The sequence below is a fragment of the Sus scrofa genome, chromosome 18 (genome assembly GCF_054392235.1).
Source record: "Sus scrofa isolate SSC_HxYL_T2T_F1_AM1 chromosome 18, Sscrofa_HxYL_maternal_Yorkshire_Landrace_v2.0, whole genome shotgun sequence".
Classification (NCBI taxonomy): Eukaryota; Metazoa; Chordata; class Mammalia; order Artiodactyla; family Suidae; genus Sus; species Sus scrofa.
Window position 1 is genome coordinate 64,510,760 of NC_139400.1, and position 17,590 is coordinate 64,528,349.

The 17,590-nt window shown below is 58.0% G+C and overlaps 1 protein-coding gene across 8 annotated transcripts; it reads left to right on the forward strand.

Moving 5' to 3' along the window:
* Window positions 1-256: 256 nt before the first annotated feature.
* ZNF783 (zinc finger protein 783) lies at window positions 257-16,419 on the forward strand. 8 transcript variants are annotated; one of them, XM_021078756.2, is made up of 7 exons: window positions 257-448; window positions 4,318-4,719; window positions 4,805-4,931; window positions 5,062-5,190; window positions 10,055-10,183; window positions 11,441-11,548; window positions 13,397-16,419. In XM_021078756.2, the coding sequence occupies exons 1-7, from the start codon at window positions 425-427 to the stop codon at window positions 14,215-14,217; spliced, it is 1,740 nt and encodes a 579-aa protein (XP_020934415.1). In that variant the 5' UTR covers window positions 257-424; the 3' UTR covers window positions 14,218-16,419. The 8 variants fall into 8 exon arrangements, with proteins under 8 accessions (XP_020934415.1, XP_084861127.1, XP_084861130.1 ...); XM_085005001.1 differs by having other exon boundaries at window positions 4,850-4,931; XM_085005004.1 differs by lacking the exon at window positions 13,397-16,419 and adding an exon at window positions 11,709-11,971.
* The last annotated feature ends 1,171 nt before the right edge of the window (window positions 16,420-17,590 follow it).

The following is a 17,590-nucleotide window of genomic DNA, read 5'->3' on the forward strand; positions in this document are numbered from 1 at the left end:
CAGCCCCCGGACCCTGGCGAGAGGTTAGGGTCCTGGGCGGGGCCCACCCAGCCGCACCTGCGCTGGACCCGCGCGCTTGCGGCCCCGACGTCGACTCCCGCGGCCCAAGCGAGGGCGGCCGCCCGGCGCCCCTGGCCAGACCCGGGCGGCCGCCGGGGCGGGTGGGCGCGGGAGGCCGCCGGCCGCGGGCGTGCGGTCCTTCGGGCTGCAGGGGGCGCTGTGCGCGCCCTCGGGCCCGGCCGCGAGCGCAGCTCTTGTTTAAAGGGCCGGCGGGGCACGTGGCTCGGACGCAGCTCGCGGCCGCCCGGCAGGACCTCCGAGGCTGGGCGGCTCCGCTCCGCCGCCGCCGCCAGCGCCGCCGCGCCGCGCGGGGCCCGACAGGCCGTGCGGGACAAGAGCCGCCGGGACGGGGACGCGGGCAGCCATGGCCGAAGCGGCGCCCGCCCTGGTAAGCGCCCCGCGCGCGGACGCCTGGCCTGGCCCGGCCGGGCCGCCGCCGCCCCCGCCGCCCCCGCCGCGGGGCCCGCGAGGGTCTCGGCTGGGCGGCCCGAGCGGCCCCGCGGCGCGGCCTCCTCGCCCGCCGCCTGCGCCCAGGCCCGCGCCCGCGCCTCGGGCCCGCTCGGGCCGCCCTGGTCCCCGCCGGGCTTCCAGGCCGAGCGGCCGGGCGGCCCAAACGCCAGGCCGGGCGCGGCGGGCGGGCAGGCGCCTGACGTCGGGGGCGCAGGCTGGGCTTTCCGTCACACTTCAGGTGACAGGCCCTCGCGTGGAAACCGAGTGGCCGGTTCCCCCCCGCCCGCTGTCTCCCCGGGGGTCCGCGGCCCGAGGGCGAGCGAGCGGGCGGGCGGGGCGCGGCCCCGTTCGGCTCTGACCACCGAAGCCCCGGGTCGCCCGCCTCCACCGGGATGAGGCCGGGGCCTGCCGGCCAGGCTGGGGCTCCGGAATCACGGCCCCTTCGAGGGTCCCAGGGAAGGTGTTCCGAGTTGTTTGCTGGAGGGGTTGAAAGTGGTTTTGTTTGGCTGGGGTTTTTTGTTTTTTTTTTTTGGTCTTTTTGCCTTTTCTAGGGCCGCTCCCACGGCATATGGAGGTTCCCAGGCTAGGGGTCCAATTGGAACCGTAGCCACCAGCCTACGCCACAGCTCACAGCAACGCCGGATCCTTAACCCACTGAGCAAGGCCAGGGATCGAACCCGCAACCTCATGGTTCCTAGTCGGATTCATTAACCACAGAGCCACGACGGGAACTCCTGGCTGGGGTTTTTTTAAAGATTAGTTTGGCAGGTATTAGAATGTGCAGTGTGTCCAGTTCGGAGAAAATCATCTCTTGGCCTTTTCTGACTTACTAGAAAAACCTTTGCAAAGAGCGAAACAAACGGTGTCAGCTATTAATTCATCTTAATAAAGGTGACGAAGCCTTGATTTTCCTGGAGCTTTTTAAGGAGAAACCTCTTTCTCCTCTTTAATAGATGAATTTGGAAACTTCCCTGGTGGCTCTGCGGGTTGAGGACCCAGCGCGGTCACCGCTGGGGCTGGGGTCGCTGCTGTCGTGCAGGTTTGATTCCTGGCCTGGGAACTTCCACGTGCCCCAACCTGGACCAAAGGCGAAAGTAAATAAATAAGACATTTGTGCAGGGGGGAAAAAAAAAGGAGGCATTTAGAAGTTAGACGCTGTGTGTGTTTTATTTTAAAGGGTTCTCTGCGGGCAGCGAGGAAAAGAGGGTGGGCGTTCGGGGGGTGTATGGCCCTGCTCCTGGGGAAGCCCCAGGAGGGCCTTCCCGAAGGGGTTCTGGGGACATTTTCAGCTCCCACTCAGCCCGGGAGCCCTCTCTCAGCCCTCTTTGACCATCCTTACCCACCCACTCCTCTCCTGCTGCCCTTCTGGCAACGCCTGCCACCCCAAGAGACTCCCCACACGGGAGAGACTTGCCCCCAGCCTTTGCTAGTGTGCGGTGTCGCACTTATTCACCGTGGCTGTTTTGTACAGAACTTTCCTCCCGGAAAAGGAAGAGTCACGTCTTTTCTCTGCATCCCCGTTGTAGCTTCACCATGACTCGTGTTCCATAATTGAGTAAACATGGTGTTTAATTGTTTAGTCATTCATTCACCTAATATTTGTTGATATTCACCTAGATGCTTGCTGAGTATCTGCTATGAGCCGGGCACTCTGAGAAACTGGGGATGCAGCAGCGGATAGCAGAGCCCCGTGGAGCTTATGTTCTTGCGAGGGAAAGAAAGTGTAGTACAGGAGACGGGGCACAATCGAAGACGGACAGGGGCCTACTTTGGGTGTTAGTTGGCGGAGGGCTCGATGAGGCAGTTTGTCAGCTGAAGCCTTATGAGAGGGAGCCAGGCGTACAGAGAGGTGCAGGAAGAGCTGACACAAAGATGGCGAGAAAGCTGGGAGCATCGTGGGAAGCCAGGGAGGCCAGGGGAGCTGGAGTGTAGGGAATACCCAGGAGGAGATAAGGGGGGTGGGTGGGATACGGTTCGATTTTGCTCTGGGTACGTTGGGAAGCTAGGGAAGAGTTTTAAGCAGGTGACTAAAATGATTTAGTCAGAGTCCCCTTCGTGGCTCAGAGGTTAACGAATCCAACTAGGAACCATGAGATTATGGGTTCGATCCTTGGCCTTGCTCAATGGGTTAAGGATCCGGCGTTGCCGTGAGCTGTGGTGTAGGTTGCAGACACGGCTCGGATGTGGCGTGGCTGTGGCTGTGGCTGTGGTGTAGGCCGGCAGCTACAGCTCCAATTACACCCCTAGCCTGGGAAGCTCAATATGCCGCAGGTGCGGCCCTAGAAAAGACAAAAAAAGACAAAAAAAAAAAAAAAATTTAGTCTGTGGGTGTAAAAGATCACTGACCCGAGTTCCCGTCCTGGTGCAGTGGAAACAGTCCGACTTGCATTCCTGAGGACGTGGGTTCGAGTCCTGGCCTCTCTTAGTGGGTTAAGGATCCAGCATTGCCGTGACCTGTGGTGTAGGTCGCAGACGTGGCTCAGATCTAGTAGTGCCGTGGCTGTGGCTGTGGTTTAGTCAGCAGCTGGAGCTCTGGTTTGACGCCTAGCCTGGGTACCTTCACATGCCATTGGTGTGGCCCTAAAAAGCAAAAAACAAACAAACACAGCTTACTGACGCCGTGTGGAAGGTGTCCTGTGGGGGAGAAGGATGAACCTGGGATACCACCTGGGGGGAATTGCGGTGGTTCAGGGGAAGGGTGGTCGGGGCGTGGACCGGTGACGGCAGAGGAGACAAGAGGACGGATTTGAGATCACGTCAGAGGTCCCGCGCGGAGAACTTGATGGCGACTCGACCATGAGGACACACGCAGTGAGGGTGGAACGTCAGCTCCTCTTTCCAGCAAGGCTCTCAGCGAGACATCTGGGGCTGAGGCCTTGTTGTCAGGCCCCAGGGTAGCTGAGGCGCGTCAGAAGCTCCTTCCCAAGATGCCGAGGGACAGTGCGATCAGAGAGGTGGAGGAAAAGGCGGTGTGAAGGCCGCATCCCTGAGCCAGAAGCGCCAGCATCCTCTTCCGCGTCATCTCGCTGTCACAGCACAGGGCTCACATTTATTGAGTATTTGCCAGGTGCTCAGCATTGCGTTAAGTGCTTTTGACAAAGACTGTGTCATTAATTCTCAGGGTGCTGTCGTGTAGGTGCTGTTAGTATTACCCCGTTTTACAGACGTGGGATTGAAATCAAAAGGCTGAACAAACCTTGAGAGTGGTGGCGTTGGTAGCTGCGCTCGGCTGTTTGACTGCAGGGCTCGAACAGTCCTCCGAGTGTCGGAGGAGGCGTCACACCCAAGAAGGAAAAGCACAGATGCGTCCCCTTTGGTCGTACTTTCCCTCCTGTCTCCTGCTTGCCGACAGCCTGGTCCAGCCAGTGGCTCTGGTCCTGAGGCCGCATGGCCTCCCAGCCTCCCCCACCCCCCCGAGTGGCTGCCTGACTGGTCTTCAGAAGCCTTCGACTTTACCTGGGCAGGGGCCACTCTGAGGTTTGGTTTGGTTTGGTTTTTGTTTTGCTTTTTAGGGCTGCACCCACGGCCTATGGAAGGTCCCAGGCTAGGGGTCGAATCGGAGCTACAGCTGCTGGCCTACACAATAGCAATGTCAGATCCAAGCTGCGTCTGTGACCTACACCTCAGCTCACGGTGGTGCCGGATCCTTAACCCAGGGCTCAAGGCCAGGGGTCAGACCTGCATCTTCAAGGTTATTAGCTGGGTTCTTAACGCACTGAGCTGCAGCGGGAACTCCTGAGGTTTCTCTTTGCACGAGACGTTTTGACTGCATAACTCTTCTACCACTCTCTTTTCTCTTGTGCGCAGGCTCCAGAGAGGGACAAGCAGCCAGGGGAAGAAAGGCCCTCGACGCCGTCTCCATCGCCCCAGTCGGCTGCTGAGAAGGACTCCTACCTTTATTCCACGGAGATCACGCTGTGGACGGTGGTGGCCGCCATCCAGGCCGTGGAGAAGAAGGTGGATTCCTGCCTGGCCCGCCTGCTGACCCTGGAAGGTCGAACCGGGATGGCCGAGAAGAAGCTGGCCGACTGCGAGAAGACGGCCCTGGAGTTCGGGAACCAGCTGGAGGGCAAGTGGGCGGTGCTGGGGACGCTGCTGCAGGAGTACGGGCTGCTGCAGAGGCGCCTGGAGAACATGGAGAACCTGCTGAGGAACCGCAACTTCTGGATCCTGCGGCTGCCCCCGGGCAGCAAGGGCGAGGCCCCCAAGGTGAGCCCCCGGGCACCTGGGGCGGGACACCTGAGGCCTGGGCCTGGGCGTGCGTGGGTGAGCGAGCGTGACACTGTGGTTCCAGGTGCCCGTGACCTTTGATGACGTGGCCGTGTATTTCTCGGAGCAGGAGTGGGGCAAGCTGGATGAGTGGCAGAAGGAGCTGTACAAGCACGTGATGAGAGGCAACTACGAGACGCTCGTCTCCCTGGGTAAGGCTGCGCGGTGGCCACCCAGGCCGCCGTCCCCAGCCGGCCTTTGCTTTGGCTGCTGTTCCTCCGGGCGTCCCTCTGGGCCGCCGGGCGGCAAGGGCCCTGGCCCAGCTCTCTCTTCTGTGCGCAGATTACGCCATCTCCAAACCGGACATCCTCAGCCGCATGGAGAGGGGAGAGGAGCCTTGCCCTGAAGGCACGTGGGGCCGGGAGGAGGGGCGCCAGAGCGAGGAGGCGCGCCCGCAGAGGCCGGCCGCTGGTGAGCGAGCGGGGCGGTTGGGGGCTCTGCCGTGACTCCCGGGGCTGCGAGGTCGGGAAGGAGCAGAGGCCCTCAACCCGGCGGGAGGACCCTGTCCTGGGCCAGCCTGGTCGGCGGGGATGCGGGGCTTTGCCTTGGAGCCTCACGGATTCCACGTCTGTGCAAGGGAGAGTGCTTGGTTGTTAGGACTAAGTGAAATGACAGGCAGGAAGTTGAACCTCTCGTTTTTTATTGTTTTAATTAAAAATATTTTTAGGAGTTCCTGTCGTGGCGCAGAGGTTAACGAATCCGACTAGGAACCAGGAGGTTGCGGATTCGGTCCCTGCCCTTGCTCAGTGGGTTACCGATCCGGCGTTGCCGTGAGCTGTGGTGTAGGTTGCAGACGCGGCTCGGATCCCGCGTTGCTGTGGCTCTGGCGTAGGCCGGTGGCTACAGCTCTGATTCAACCCCTGGCCTGGGAACCTCCATATGCCACGGGAGCGGCCCAAGAAATAGCAACAACAACAACAACAACAAAAAGACCAAAAAAAAAACAAAAAAAAATGTTTTTAATTAAAGTATAGTTGATTTAGGGAGTTCCTGTTGTGGCTCAGCAGTAAGAAATCCGAGTAGTATCCGTGAGGACACAGGTTTGACCCCTGGCCCCGCTCAGTGGGTAAAGGATCCAGCGTTGCTGTGGTGCAGGTCACAGGTGCAGCTCGGATCTGTGTTGCTGTGGCTGTGGCACAGGACGGCAGCTGCAGCTCTGATTCAGCCCCTAGCCTGGGAACTTCCACTTGCCGCAAGTGCGGCCCTAAAAAGACGAAAGTGTAGTTGACTTACAGTGTTGTGCCAGTTTCTGCTCTGTAACAAAGTGACCGTCACACACGTGGACGTTCTTTTCTATATTCTCCTCCATCGTGTTCTGTCCCTGGAGACTGGATGTGGTTCCCTGGGCTGTGCAGTGGGACCTTGTTTATCCATCCTGAGCAGTTGGCATCTGCTGACCCCACACGCCCGGCCCATCCCTCCCCCTCCCCCTCCACAACCACAAGTCTGCTCTCCTTGTCCAGGGATCTGTTTCTGTTTTGTAGATATAGGTTCATTTGTGCCGTATTTTGGGGTTTTTTTACTTTGAAAAAAAATTTTAGGAGTTCCCATTGTGGCTCAGCAGTAATGAACCCAACTAGTATCCGTGAGGATGCAGGTTCGATCCCTGGCTTCACTCAGTGGGTTAAGGATCCAGCATTGCTGCGGCTGTGGTCTAGGCCGGCAGCTGTAGCTGTGATTCAACCCCTAGCCCAGGAACTTCCGTGTGCTGCAGGTGCAGTCCTGAAAAGCAAAAATAAATAAAATTTTTGTTTGTTTTTCTTTTGGGGGCCGTACCTGTGGCATATATAATTTCCCAGGATAGGGGTTGAATCAGAGTTACAGCTGCCGGCCTACACCACAGCCACAGCAACACCAGGCCCAAGCTGCATCTGCAACCTGTGTCACAGCTTGTAGCAACACCGGATCCAAATGATTGTTACCCAGATTCAACAGTGATCAAAATTTTGCCACCTTTGCTTCGTCCGTCTGTTGTTTTCCTTTTTCTAAACAAACCCGATACCATTATCACACCTGACAGTCGTTTAATGCCTAGTTCATGTTCTCTTTTTCCTGATTATCTCAAAAATGTTTTCTGCAGGTGTTGGGATCCTGATCCTATAACCCAAACGTCTTGTGTGCATTTGGTTTATTAAGTCTGTTAAGAAACTTATAAAAGCCCCTCCCTCTATCCTTTTTAATCAACTTTATTGTGATGTAATTGACATACCGTGCAATTCGTGGATTAAAGTATATAATTCAGTGTTTTGTTTGGCTGAGCCTTTTAAAACCACTTGAAATAATTGTTTTCTTTTTGTGGTTATGCCACCAACTGGATATACAGTTAAGTTTATTTGTTTCTGCTTATTTTTTGTGTGTTTAGAGATGGCACTTTTTATTTTTTGTCTACTTAACTTTTTGAATATGTAAGCCCTGATTGCAAAGTCGGAATGATTGAACAGGCAACATTCAGGGAAGTCTCGTTTCCATCCCTGTCCTCTCCCCCTCCTAAGCCAGGACCACCGCTACTTCTTGTTGGTACTTCCGATGTTTCCTTTGGCAAAGGTGAGTAACACCTCGATACCTCTGTGCTCGCCCGTCGTATTTGGCTTGGAGATTCTTCAGAGCAAAACGTAGAGACCTTGCTCGGGTTTTGTGAGCGTGGTGAATATAGAGTGTTCTGGGGTGTGACTCACCAGCGCCCACAGGAGGATTATTTGGGGAAGAGCCAGTTTTTTGCGAGGTAAGTAGTGCTGCAGGGAATATTTCGTGCGTTAAGCCGGTTCATGTTTTTGCCAGTGTATCTTTGGGATGGGTTCCTAGAAGCTGGACTGCTGGGCCAAAGGTAGTGAATATGTAATTTTTAAAGAACTTATCACCCAGTCCCCTCCATAGAGGTTGTATCATCTACATTCCCTTCAGCCCTGTAAAAGAGGGCCTCCTTCCCCGCAGCCTCGCCGCCAGAGAATGTGCTCAGACTTGTAGGATTTTTGTCCTCTTTATAGGTAAGAAGTGTTTCAGTGGAGTTTTTTAAGAAATGGTAGCTCTGTTATAGATAATTCACACCCCATGCAATTCACTCATTTAAAGTATACAGCAGTTCCCGCTGTGGTGCAGTGAGTTAAGGATCTGGCATTGCCATAGCTGGGGCACAGGTCGCAGCTGTGGCTCAGATTCCATCCCTGGCCTGGGGACTTCCATGTGCCATGGGTGCGGCCATTTAAAAAAAACAAACACAAACACCAGGTTGTGGCTCTGGGGTTAACAGATCTGACTAGCATCCATGGGGACACAGGTTCGATCCCTAGCTTGCTCATGGATTAAGGATCTGGTTGCCGTGAGCTGTGGTGTAGGTGGCAGACGTGGTTCAGATCTGGTGTTGCTGTGGCTGTGGTGTAGGCCGGCGGCTACAGTTCCGATTGGACCCCTAGCCTGGGACCCTCCATATGCCGTCGGTGTGGCCCTAAAAAGAAAAACAAAAAGGAAAACCCAAAAAACAAAAACACGAAAAAACCCAGTATCTTTCAACTCTTACCCTGAACCCCTTCCCAGGCCCCCAGCCCTAAGCAAAAGCAAATCTGCTTTCTGACTTTATAGATTGGCCTGTTCTGGAATTTGATATAAATGGAATCATATCATATGTGGTCTTTTGTGTCTGTCTTCTTTCACTGAGCATAGTATTTTCAGGGTTCATCTATGTTGTACTGCGTATCAGCGCTCTATTTTTTCTTATTGTAGTCAAATACACATACCATAAAATTTGCCACCTTTTCTTCAGTGTACAGTTCAGTGGGACTAAATGCATTCATTAAATAGAGTCATGTTGTGCCACCGTCACCGCTGTCCGTCTTTGCAGCTCTTTTCCTCTCGTCAACTGAAATTCTCCACCGTCAGATGGTACCCACCCCCCTAAGGTTGCGCCCTTTCCTACCTCCTGGCACCCACAATTCTGCCTTCTGTCCCTGTGGTTCGGAGTACCTCCGTCGGTAGAATCACACAGAATTTGTCTTTGTGTGCGCGGCTCTTTACCTCACTGCGTGTAGTGTCGGCGGCTCATCGGTGGTGAGGCCTGTGTCGGAATTTCCTTCCTCATCAAGACCCGTGGTACACGAGCTCGTTTCCGTCTGCCCTTGGTTCTGTGAGGCTTTCTTGTTCTTCACCGAAGGGTGCTGAAGTTTGTCAAAGGCTCTTCTGCATCAGCCGAGGTGACCGCGCGGGTCTCCCGTGCGGTGCGTTCCACCTGCCTGGTCTCCTCCGTGAATCACCCTTGCATTCCGCAGATAAACTCGACTTAGTTCTGATGTTTAGTCCTTTTAATTTTTTTTTTTATTTATTGTCTTTTTTTTAGGGTCACACCCATGGCACATGGAGGTTCCCAGGCCAGGGGTCTAATCGGAGCTGCAACTGCCGGCCTCCACCACAGCCACAGCAACGCGGGATCCTCAATCCACTGAGCGAAGCCAGGGATAGAACCCGCGCCCTCATGGCTCCTAGTTGGATTCATTTCCACTGTGCCATGACGGGAACTCCTAGTCCTTTTTAATATTTGGTTTGCTGATATCTTGTTGAGGATTTTGGCATCAGTGCTCCTAAGAGATTTTGGTCTGTAGTTTCCATTTAAATTTTTTATTGTGAAAATATTCATTTTCCCCAGGAAGCTTTTTAAAAATGCATACTTCCTAGGCCCACCCAGGACTACTGATAAGAATCTTGGGGGTGCTCCCCAAGGGATCTTTTTTTTTTTTTTTTTTTTTTTAGGGCTGCATATGCAGCAAATGGAAGTTCCCAAGCTAAGGGTTGAATCTGAGCTGCAGCTGCTGGCCTACACCACAGCCACAGCAACGCCAGATCTAAGCCACATCTGCAACTTACACTGAAGCTTGTGGCAACGCAGAACCCATGGAGGCCATGGCTCGAACCTGCATCCTCATGGATGCTAGTTGGGTTTTTAACCCACTGAGCCACAACGGGCATTCTTCCCCAAGGGATCGTTATATGTGGGCTGGGAGCCACTGTTGTAATGTTCTGAGCCGTGAACCCCTAAAAAGTCAGATCCTTGGTCCTGCTGTGTCACGGCCTGTCTGCTGCTGTCAGAGAACTTGCCGTGTCATGTGTGCCACTTTCTTTTCTCAGATGCGGAGGCTCTAGCCTAGAGCCTAGTCGCTAGACAGTCAGCAAAGCCCTCTTAATGACCATACGCTCTGTGTGACCGGATGGCCCAGGGAGTGCAGTTAGCCATTCCCCAGAGGCCCCGCTCCTCTGTGCTGTCCTCAGTGTCACCGATTTGCATCCTCAGGCCTTGCACCATGTCCAGAGCATACCCTCAGCCCGGTCAGCCCTGCCCAGGGGGAGCCAAAAGAAGGTCAGACTTCCCAGCACCAGCGAGACTCCGAAGCCAGAGCAACCCCACCCGAAACAAGCGCTGGTGAGTGAGGGCTCTGGGCAGCAGTGCACACGCGAGCCCAGCCATGGGCCCAGAGAGTGGTACTGAGAATAAGTGCCACAGCTTGAGATGCAAGAGATGGCCAGACTGGGCTGGGCCGGCCCAGGCTGGGCAGGCTTCCCAGAAAGGGGGGTCCCTGAGACAGGCCTTCGAGGTAGGCCTGCTGGGAACAGGGGGTATTTTTGGCAGGAGAAGACAGTCCGAGCAAAGGCGTAGCTTCCTCAGGAGTGTAGGGCGTGCGGGGCTGGGTGTGCTGGCCCTGCTGGACTGAGGGGGAGGGCATGGGACACGGGAGTTGTGCCTCTTCAGGCTTCTCAGGACAGTCCAGTTGTGGGGCAGTGTGTGTCGTGTGCCTGGCATGCCCCTGGTGAACTCCTCTTTCCGAAGGCCTGTGAGGGCTGTGGCTCCGGTCACCCCTCCCACCATTCTCTGCCTGCTTTTGTTTAGGAAAATTCCTGCTGATCCTTTCACAGAAATGAAATATAATTCAGAAGGCATTTAGCCTAGCACATAGCAGAAAAATGGAGTGCCTGCTGTGGCTCAGTGGCTTAACAACCTGAGAAGCATCCATGAGGACACAGGTTCGATCCCTGGCCTCACTCAGTGGCTTAAGGATCTGGCCTTGCTGTGGCTGTGGTGTAGGCCGGCAGCTAAAGCTCTGATTCGAGCCCTAGCCCAGGAACTTCCATGTGCGGCGGGTGCGGGCGGCCCTACAGAAAGAGAAAAGCAAACCAGAGCCTGTTTTCTGTCTCCAGGGTGCTCTTCGCTGCCTTGGTCCCCCTCCTGCCCAGCTGACTGGTCGGTCTCTGGGTTGCTTTCTCCAGTTATTTCTGCTCCTCTGCCCCACTGAACGTGGCCCCTGCAGTGTGAGGCGACCCCCTCTGCCACCCCTGTGTCTGTCCTTCCCCCGTGGCCTGTGGCCTTCTCATTGCTCCTGCTTTGTTTCCTGGTGCCGAGCCCTGGGGCCTCCCCAAACTCTCTGCCCTTTTGAGGCCCATTAGGGTGACACCCAGATGCTGAGGGACCAACGGGGGGTTGGGGGCGTGGCCTTCACGGCTCTCCTCCCACCGCTGAGACAGAGGCTGCACCTTGGCCACCTGCCAGCCTCGGGACAGAACCCGGGGCCCCGTCCTCCTGGCCTGCAGGCGCTTGAGCAGACCTCAGGCCTGGTGGGGAACAGCCGTGTCCCCCTGCAGGAGCCTGCTGTTGGGAAAAGACCCTCATGGGACTCTCTCACAGGGCCGCCTGCCAGCACCAGCGTTTTGTCCTCCATCAAAGAGGAGGAAGAATCTTCAGATGGAGAGTCACGGTCCCCTCCCCGGGATGTCCCGCCCGGCCCAGGGCCAGGTGAGTGAAGGCAGGGCTTCCAGGCCACTGCAGAGCCTCGGAGGAGCTTGGGGCCCTTTGGGAGTAGCGGGGGGCGCATGATGGGACCTGGGGAGGCGTTTCCGCCTGAGGGCGCCTCCCTCACCCCCGGTATTACTTCTCCGGGCTTCTGGGCACCCAGGTCACCTATGGCCCTGTTCTTCCCCCACCACCCACTGGCCTGGCTGGAAAAGTGCTGCTTGAAACAAGCTTCCTGTCACGAGGAGTGTGGTCTGGTGACAGAGACACGACCTCACCCACCACCCTGTGAAGCGGCCCAGCCCCACAGCCTCTCACGTCTTACAGTTTGAATGTGGTGCGATTTAAATGCAGCTCCGCTCAGAGCCTTGTATTTTCTGTGACCCGAGTGTACACTCCAATAAGCAGTAAAAAGAAAAAAAAAAAGCCATTATTGGCGTTCCTGCTGTGGCGCAGCAAGTTAAAAACGTGGTGCAGCCATAGCTGTGGCGTAGGTTGCAGCTATGGCTCAGATTTGATCCCCAGGCATGTCATGGGTGCGGCGAAAGGAAGGAAGGAAGAAATACAAAAATATACTCTGGACCAATAGAAAGAAATCAGCTGCCCCGCCCATTCCCTCCTGGTTCCCCCTCCAGTGGGAGGCAGACATCCCCCTCGGGGCGGTGGCGCAGCCGCAGGTGGGCTTCAGATGAAGACTTCTGGGAGCCTGGACTCCCCCCCCCCCCCCCCCCGCAAAGAAGGCCTGAGACGTCACTAATTCCTAAGCCCGGGATGAGGACAGCGGCAGCCTCTTAAATGAACCAAGGTTTAACCTCAAAGTTTAGATGATTCTTTGGCTCAAGGACCAAATGTAAAACAGGGGCGTTCCTAACATCAGAGCAAAGTTCTGCACGTGTTATTTGGGTGATGACTGGGTGGACGGTGAGCAGGTGCTGCCCTGGAGGTTCGCCAGTTCAGGGCCCTCCTCCTCCGTGACCTTCCGGCTTGTGGATTAAGCTCACACTTCAGCAAGAATAGAAACTACTCTCGTGCTGGGCCGTGGAAGTTGTCCGCAGAGGGCTGAAGGTTTTTATTCTGATAGGCAGAGGGCAGGCAAGGTTCGCTGTCCGCCCTTGAGCAGACCACGCTGCTGCCAGGGGCTGGACGAGGCCGGAGAGGAGGAGGGTCAGGGGCCACTTCAGAGGAAACCAGCTGAGCCCCCGTTGGAGCATGGGGGGAAAGGCAGTGTTCCAGGCGGGGCTCCAAGGTCAGGACCTGCCTTCCCAGCGTTAGGGACCCCTGGGAGCTGCTGCCGAGACCCGTTCCTGCCTCAGTCCCACCTCAGAGTCGCATGTGACCCACCCAGCCCGGAAGCCCAGGCCCTGGTGCCTGCTCTGCGTTACCAGAGAGCATGGTGCCGGGCACGGGCTGGACGCTCAGCGTGGATTTGTAACATGGCTGAGTAGCTGCAAGTCACGCCCCACCTCCAGGCCCGAAGCCCCTTTCCTGTCCCGGGGCCGTCAGGGCCCACAAGGTTCACTGCATTCACGGATCAGAACCAAAGTCGTCGGAACTGTGGGGGCCTCCGTGGCCAGCACGTCATGTCTCAGGGGCCAGGATGTAGGCTCCCGGTTTGCAGCGTTGTTCCCTCTCTCCCCACAGCCTCCGCTGCCCCTAGAAATGTGGGGCACTGGACCAGGTGGCGAAGGAGGCAGAGGGTGGGGGTGAGGGCGGGGGCACTCAGAGAAGTCAGTGGGGTAGGACGGGGGAGGGGCTGGTGTGGCTGGAGCTGCCCCGGGGCCTGGACTGGGTCTGCGGCGCCTCTGGGGGCCATGTGGCCTGCTGGAAATCATTGCAGATTCCATTTGCCAGGTGCCGGCGGTGTGGTCAAGACAGAAGCACAATCCGAGGACGAGATGATGCCTGAGCAGCTCTTCCTGGGGGAGCCCCCGAGGCAGACCAAGTGCAGACTGCCCAAGGGGCCCAGGAGCCGGCCTGGGGGCTCCGGCCGGCCTCCCCCCGGGGGCGTGCCCAGGGTGCGGGCAGGGGACCCTCGGCCCCCAGGGGCGGTGGGCGAGCCACCCCGCATCCTCCCTCGGCGGCGAGAGCGGGCCTTCCCCTGTCCTGACTGCGGGCAGAGCTTCCGCCTGAAGATCAACCTGACCATTCACCAGCGGAGCCACGTGGAGGAGGAGCACAGGCAGAGCCGGGCCGGCTCGCCCACCGGGTGGGGGGACGCCCACTCGGCCCTGGAGCCTGGGGAGGTGGTGGTGCCCGGGCCCGTCATCCGCTGGCTCCCCGAGGAGCCCGAGGGCCGCCGGGCCTTGGTGGGGCGGAGGCCGGCGGCCGCCAAGCTGTACCACTGCAGCGAGTGCCTGCGCTTCTTCCAGCAGCGCAAGAGCCTGCTGCTGCACCAGCGCCTGCACACGGGCAACAGCCAGGGCTGGCCGGCCTGTCCCTACTGCGGCAAGGCCTTCCGCCGGCCCTCGGACCTCTTCCGGCACCAGCGCATCCACACGGGCGAGCGGCCGTACCGGTGCCCGCAGTGCGGCCGGGCCTTCAACCGGAACCACCACCTGGCTGTGCACATGCAGACGCACGCCCGCGGCCAGCTGGGCCCGCACTTCCCCGCGCCCTCGGCCCGCCCGGGGAGCCCCGGCCTGCCGCGGCCCAGCCGCTCCGAGGAGGGCTGAGCCGGCTCCGGGCCTCCTGCCACCTGCCGGCCCTTCCCACGGGCGCCTGACGCTGGCTCTTGCTGGGATGGCTTTGGGGAGTTTGGGTTTTGTTTCTCATTCCGCGGCCTTCTGGGTGACAGAGTGTATGCCTCTGAGCAGATGTCTCAGTTTCCGGTTTCCTAAGTTTGTCGCTCTTTGCTGCCTTTTCCACATTCCTGACTTCGAAAGGCTCCTGTAAGGCTCAGGGGATGCCAGGTTTGGTGGGGGCCTCTGACAGGGACCAGGGACAGGCAAGAGGACCAGGGGTCCCTGCCTTTCCAATAGGGGCCGATAGAGACATTGAGGGCCTGGGCTTGAATTCGCACACGGAGGTCTGGCCTTGCGTCACAACGAGGAGCCACAGAGTGGACAGACAGGCTGAAGACCAGGCTCTGGAGATTAGTGGCTGTTACTCTGAAACTTTGTTTTCTTTCTGTGGAGTTTGGCTAAGTGCTTTTGTTAAGTGTTGCGTGTGGTTGTCAAGGGGACCGAGAACTCCTGAAGGGCAGGCCTTACTCGCCACCTGCCCGTGTGTGGGGTGGCGGGAGCGCTCTCCAGACCAGCCTGGCTGCTGCCCCGGAAAGCAGGGCTCTTCCCAGGTGTGTGTCGCTTGGTCCAGAGTGATTCCTGAATCATCGTCCTTCCGCCCGTGCATGCTTCAGCCCACGACTGACTCTGCTTATCAGCTGAGAGCCAGACGGAGGCCAGGAGTGGACGACACCTCCCCGCCGTCTCGGTGTTCGTGGGTGTGCACACTGCAGGCTGAAGTGAGCCTCCCCCTGACGTGGGGGCGGTGGGCGGGTCAGATGCCGGGTGGGCCCACACAGTGCCTCCTTGGGAGGAAGATCCGGGTCTGGGCGAGGCCGGTCGGCCAGCCTGGGACATGGGTTTCCAGGCCTGCCTTGCCACCGTAAAGGAGGGCCTGTCTTCTGGAACTCGGGGTCATGGCAGAGTTGGAGCAGGAGATCTAGGTGAACGTTAACCGCCTCCAGCCACACGTTCCTCGTCCGTGGAAGGTGGTAAACCCCAGCGCCTCCTACCTCACCTCGTGTCGCCAGGGTCATCACAGATTTAGAGGCAACGGGCACATAGGAAGCCTGGTTTTGACCTTCCTTTCACGTTCAGAGCCCCCTTTCTCTTCCATGTTGATCTCCACCCCTTTTCCTAGTCAGAATCACTCAAGAAGAACCTTTCTTTCTGGAGTGAAAAGTCCCACGGGTGCCAAGTGAGGTAAGACTTTCCCCTTGGGCTGTACTGCCCAGGAGCCCCATGTACCTCAGTGGAACAGACTCTTACCAAAGCAGTGATGTCCAGACGGGAGGCCCCAGCAGTAGCATCGGGCCTCATGGAGAAGCCTTGATGGCAGCTAGCTTCTTGTGCCTCTTAGATCGAACCACTTCGGGTGCTACCTGTTATAGACCAGCCCCTGGTTTGGGTGATTTTTGAAGCTGGAGTGATGGGTCCTCAGCTCTCTGATTGTCTAATTTGTCTGGCACTCTTTGAAGTTTTCAGGCCTCCTGGCTGAACCACTTCCTGTTGCCCCCTGACCCTCACACGTCTCCTAAAGTCGTGAACCGAGTTGGGGGCAGATGGGTATGTTGCTATCACCTCTGGGGTGAGGGCGAGTACCCACGTCGGTGACAGCTCAGCTTCCCTGGTGTGCTGCTGTGGACTCTGCTTGCTGGGGGCCCCACAAGTCAGGGCTGGGCTGTCAGCAAGTGTTCAGACAGGATGTTGTGCTAGTGTAGCTGCTGAGAGTTTAACCCTCAGCTGCAAAAGCTAGTCTCAGGTGTTTCCTTGGGGATGCTCAGGGCTCAGAGTTTCTAGGCCTTCTAATGCGAAATGCCCTGTGTAAATACACAAGCTCTAACAGAAGGAGCAATTGCCAAGCACTGGTGCTCCCCTTCCAAAGCATTTTTTGTGCCAGGCTCCCAGCTAGTCCTTGTGAGTTTGCCGGGCACGAACAAGTGTGCAAAGGACGTTCTTTACACTGAGTCAACACAGGCTGCGGAGCCTGGGAGAGGCTGGAGCCTAGTTTGGGCCCAGACTCACTCCCAGCTCTGGGTCGCGGCTTCGTCATTTGTAAAACAAAGTTGGGATTCTGGTGTTAAAGGCCCTCAAGAACTGACAGGGGCAGAACCTTGACCCGATCAGTGCTATAAATAAATATGTTGTACTCGATGCGTGCCCGCGATCTGGTTCTTGCTGTCTGCGAGTGAGCGGCGGTATGAGAAGTCTATGCCCGCAACGCCTTTCCCGGTAGGAGTCCGGGGCTAGATTCGCGCGAGAGGGCAGCCCTCGGGCGGGGCGCCAGCCTGGCACCTGCTCCGCGTCCAACACCTGCCCGGCGCCGGCTAGGCCCGCGCTCACGCCGCGGGGGCGGGGCCTCCGCGCCGGCCAATGGGGAGCCTGCTTTCCGCGAGGAGCTCTCCCGCGCACGGGGCGGGGACGGAGCTTCCGGTCCGACCAATGAGGAGCCGTCTCCGCGCCACCGCCCCGCAGGCAGCCGGCGCGGCGCTCGCCTGGTTCTGAGGCTGCCGCTGGGCCTGGTCCGACTGTCTCCGCGCGCTCGGTGCAGCGGGGCCTGACAGCCCCGAGAGCCAGGGAGAGGCCGGCAACGGGCCTGCCCAGGGTCGTCGGGGGCGACGCTCGGGCCCCGCATGACAGTGCAGGGCCGTGGCTGAAGCGGCCCGTCTCCGGGAAGAGCATCACCGAGAAGGTCCTGCCTCCCATCCCCGCCCCGCCTGGAGCTGGGAGGCTCATCCTGGGTAGAGGAATGAGGACACGGACGCTTAAGGCCAGAGGACCTGAGGGGAGCTGTTGGAGGGCTTTCGACAAAATCCCTAATCCGTTCTTGGCCCCGGGCGGGCGCAACTACAGACTTAACACCGACATTTCAGGGACGCCCGCCCGCCAGCCCCAACGTTCTGTGATGTGGCTCAGGGTCGGGGTGCGGGCCGGATGGACTGTGACCATCCGTACTCCAGAGACACCCCAGGGCCTCCATCCTGAACCTGCCCTTCAGCCCTCATCCCCCAAACTGAGCATCTCAGGGATGCCGTCACCCCATTCTCATCCTCTTGCCAAGCTAGTTGTCTGGGGGAGGTTATTGCCACTCCAGTTAGGCCCTTGGCTTCCTCCCCTTAGCAGTCTTGCCTCTGGCAGTGAGGGTCCCTTCAGCTCTTCTAGGTCTGAACCCTGACTCCTATCAGGATGTGTTTGGGTGTCTGCTCCCTCTTGAAATTCCCCAGAATATCCTTGCTACGGCCTCTGAGCATGAGGACTGGTGCTCATAGGGGAACTCACGGGAGATGGGCACCTAGGAGGGCACAGGAGAACCCGGGAGCCCTGG

Coding starts and splice junctions, on each gene's coding strand:
- ZNF783 (XM_085005002.1), top strand. CDS start 4,040: ATGGAAGGTCCCAGGCTAGGGGTCGAATCGGAGCTACAGCTGCTGGCC. Junction 4,932..5,061: donor CGAGACGCTCGTCTCCCTGG/GTAAGGCTGCGC, acceptor TTCTGTGCGCAG/ATTACGCCATCTCCAAACCG. Junction 11,549..13,396: donor CCCGCCCGGCCCAGGGCCAG/GTGAGTGAAGGC, acceptor TCCATTTGCCAG/GTGCCGGCGGTGTGGTCAAG.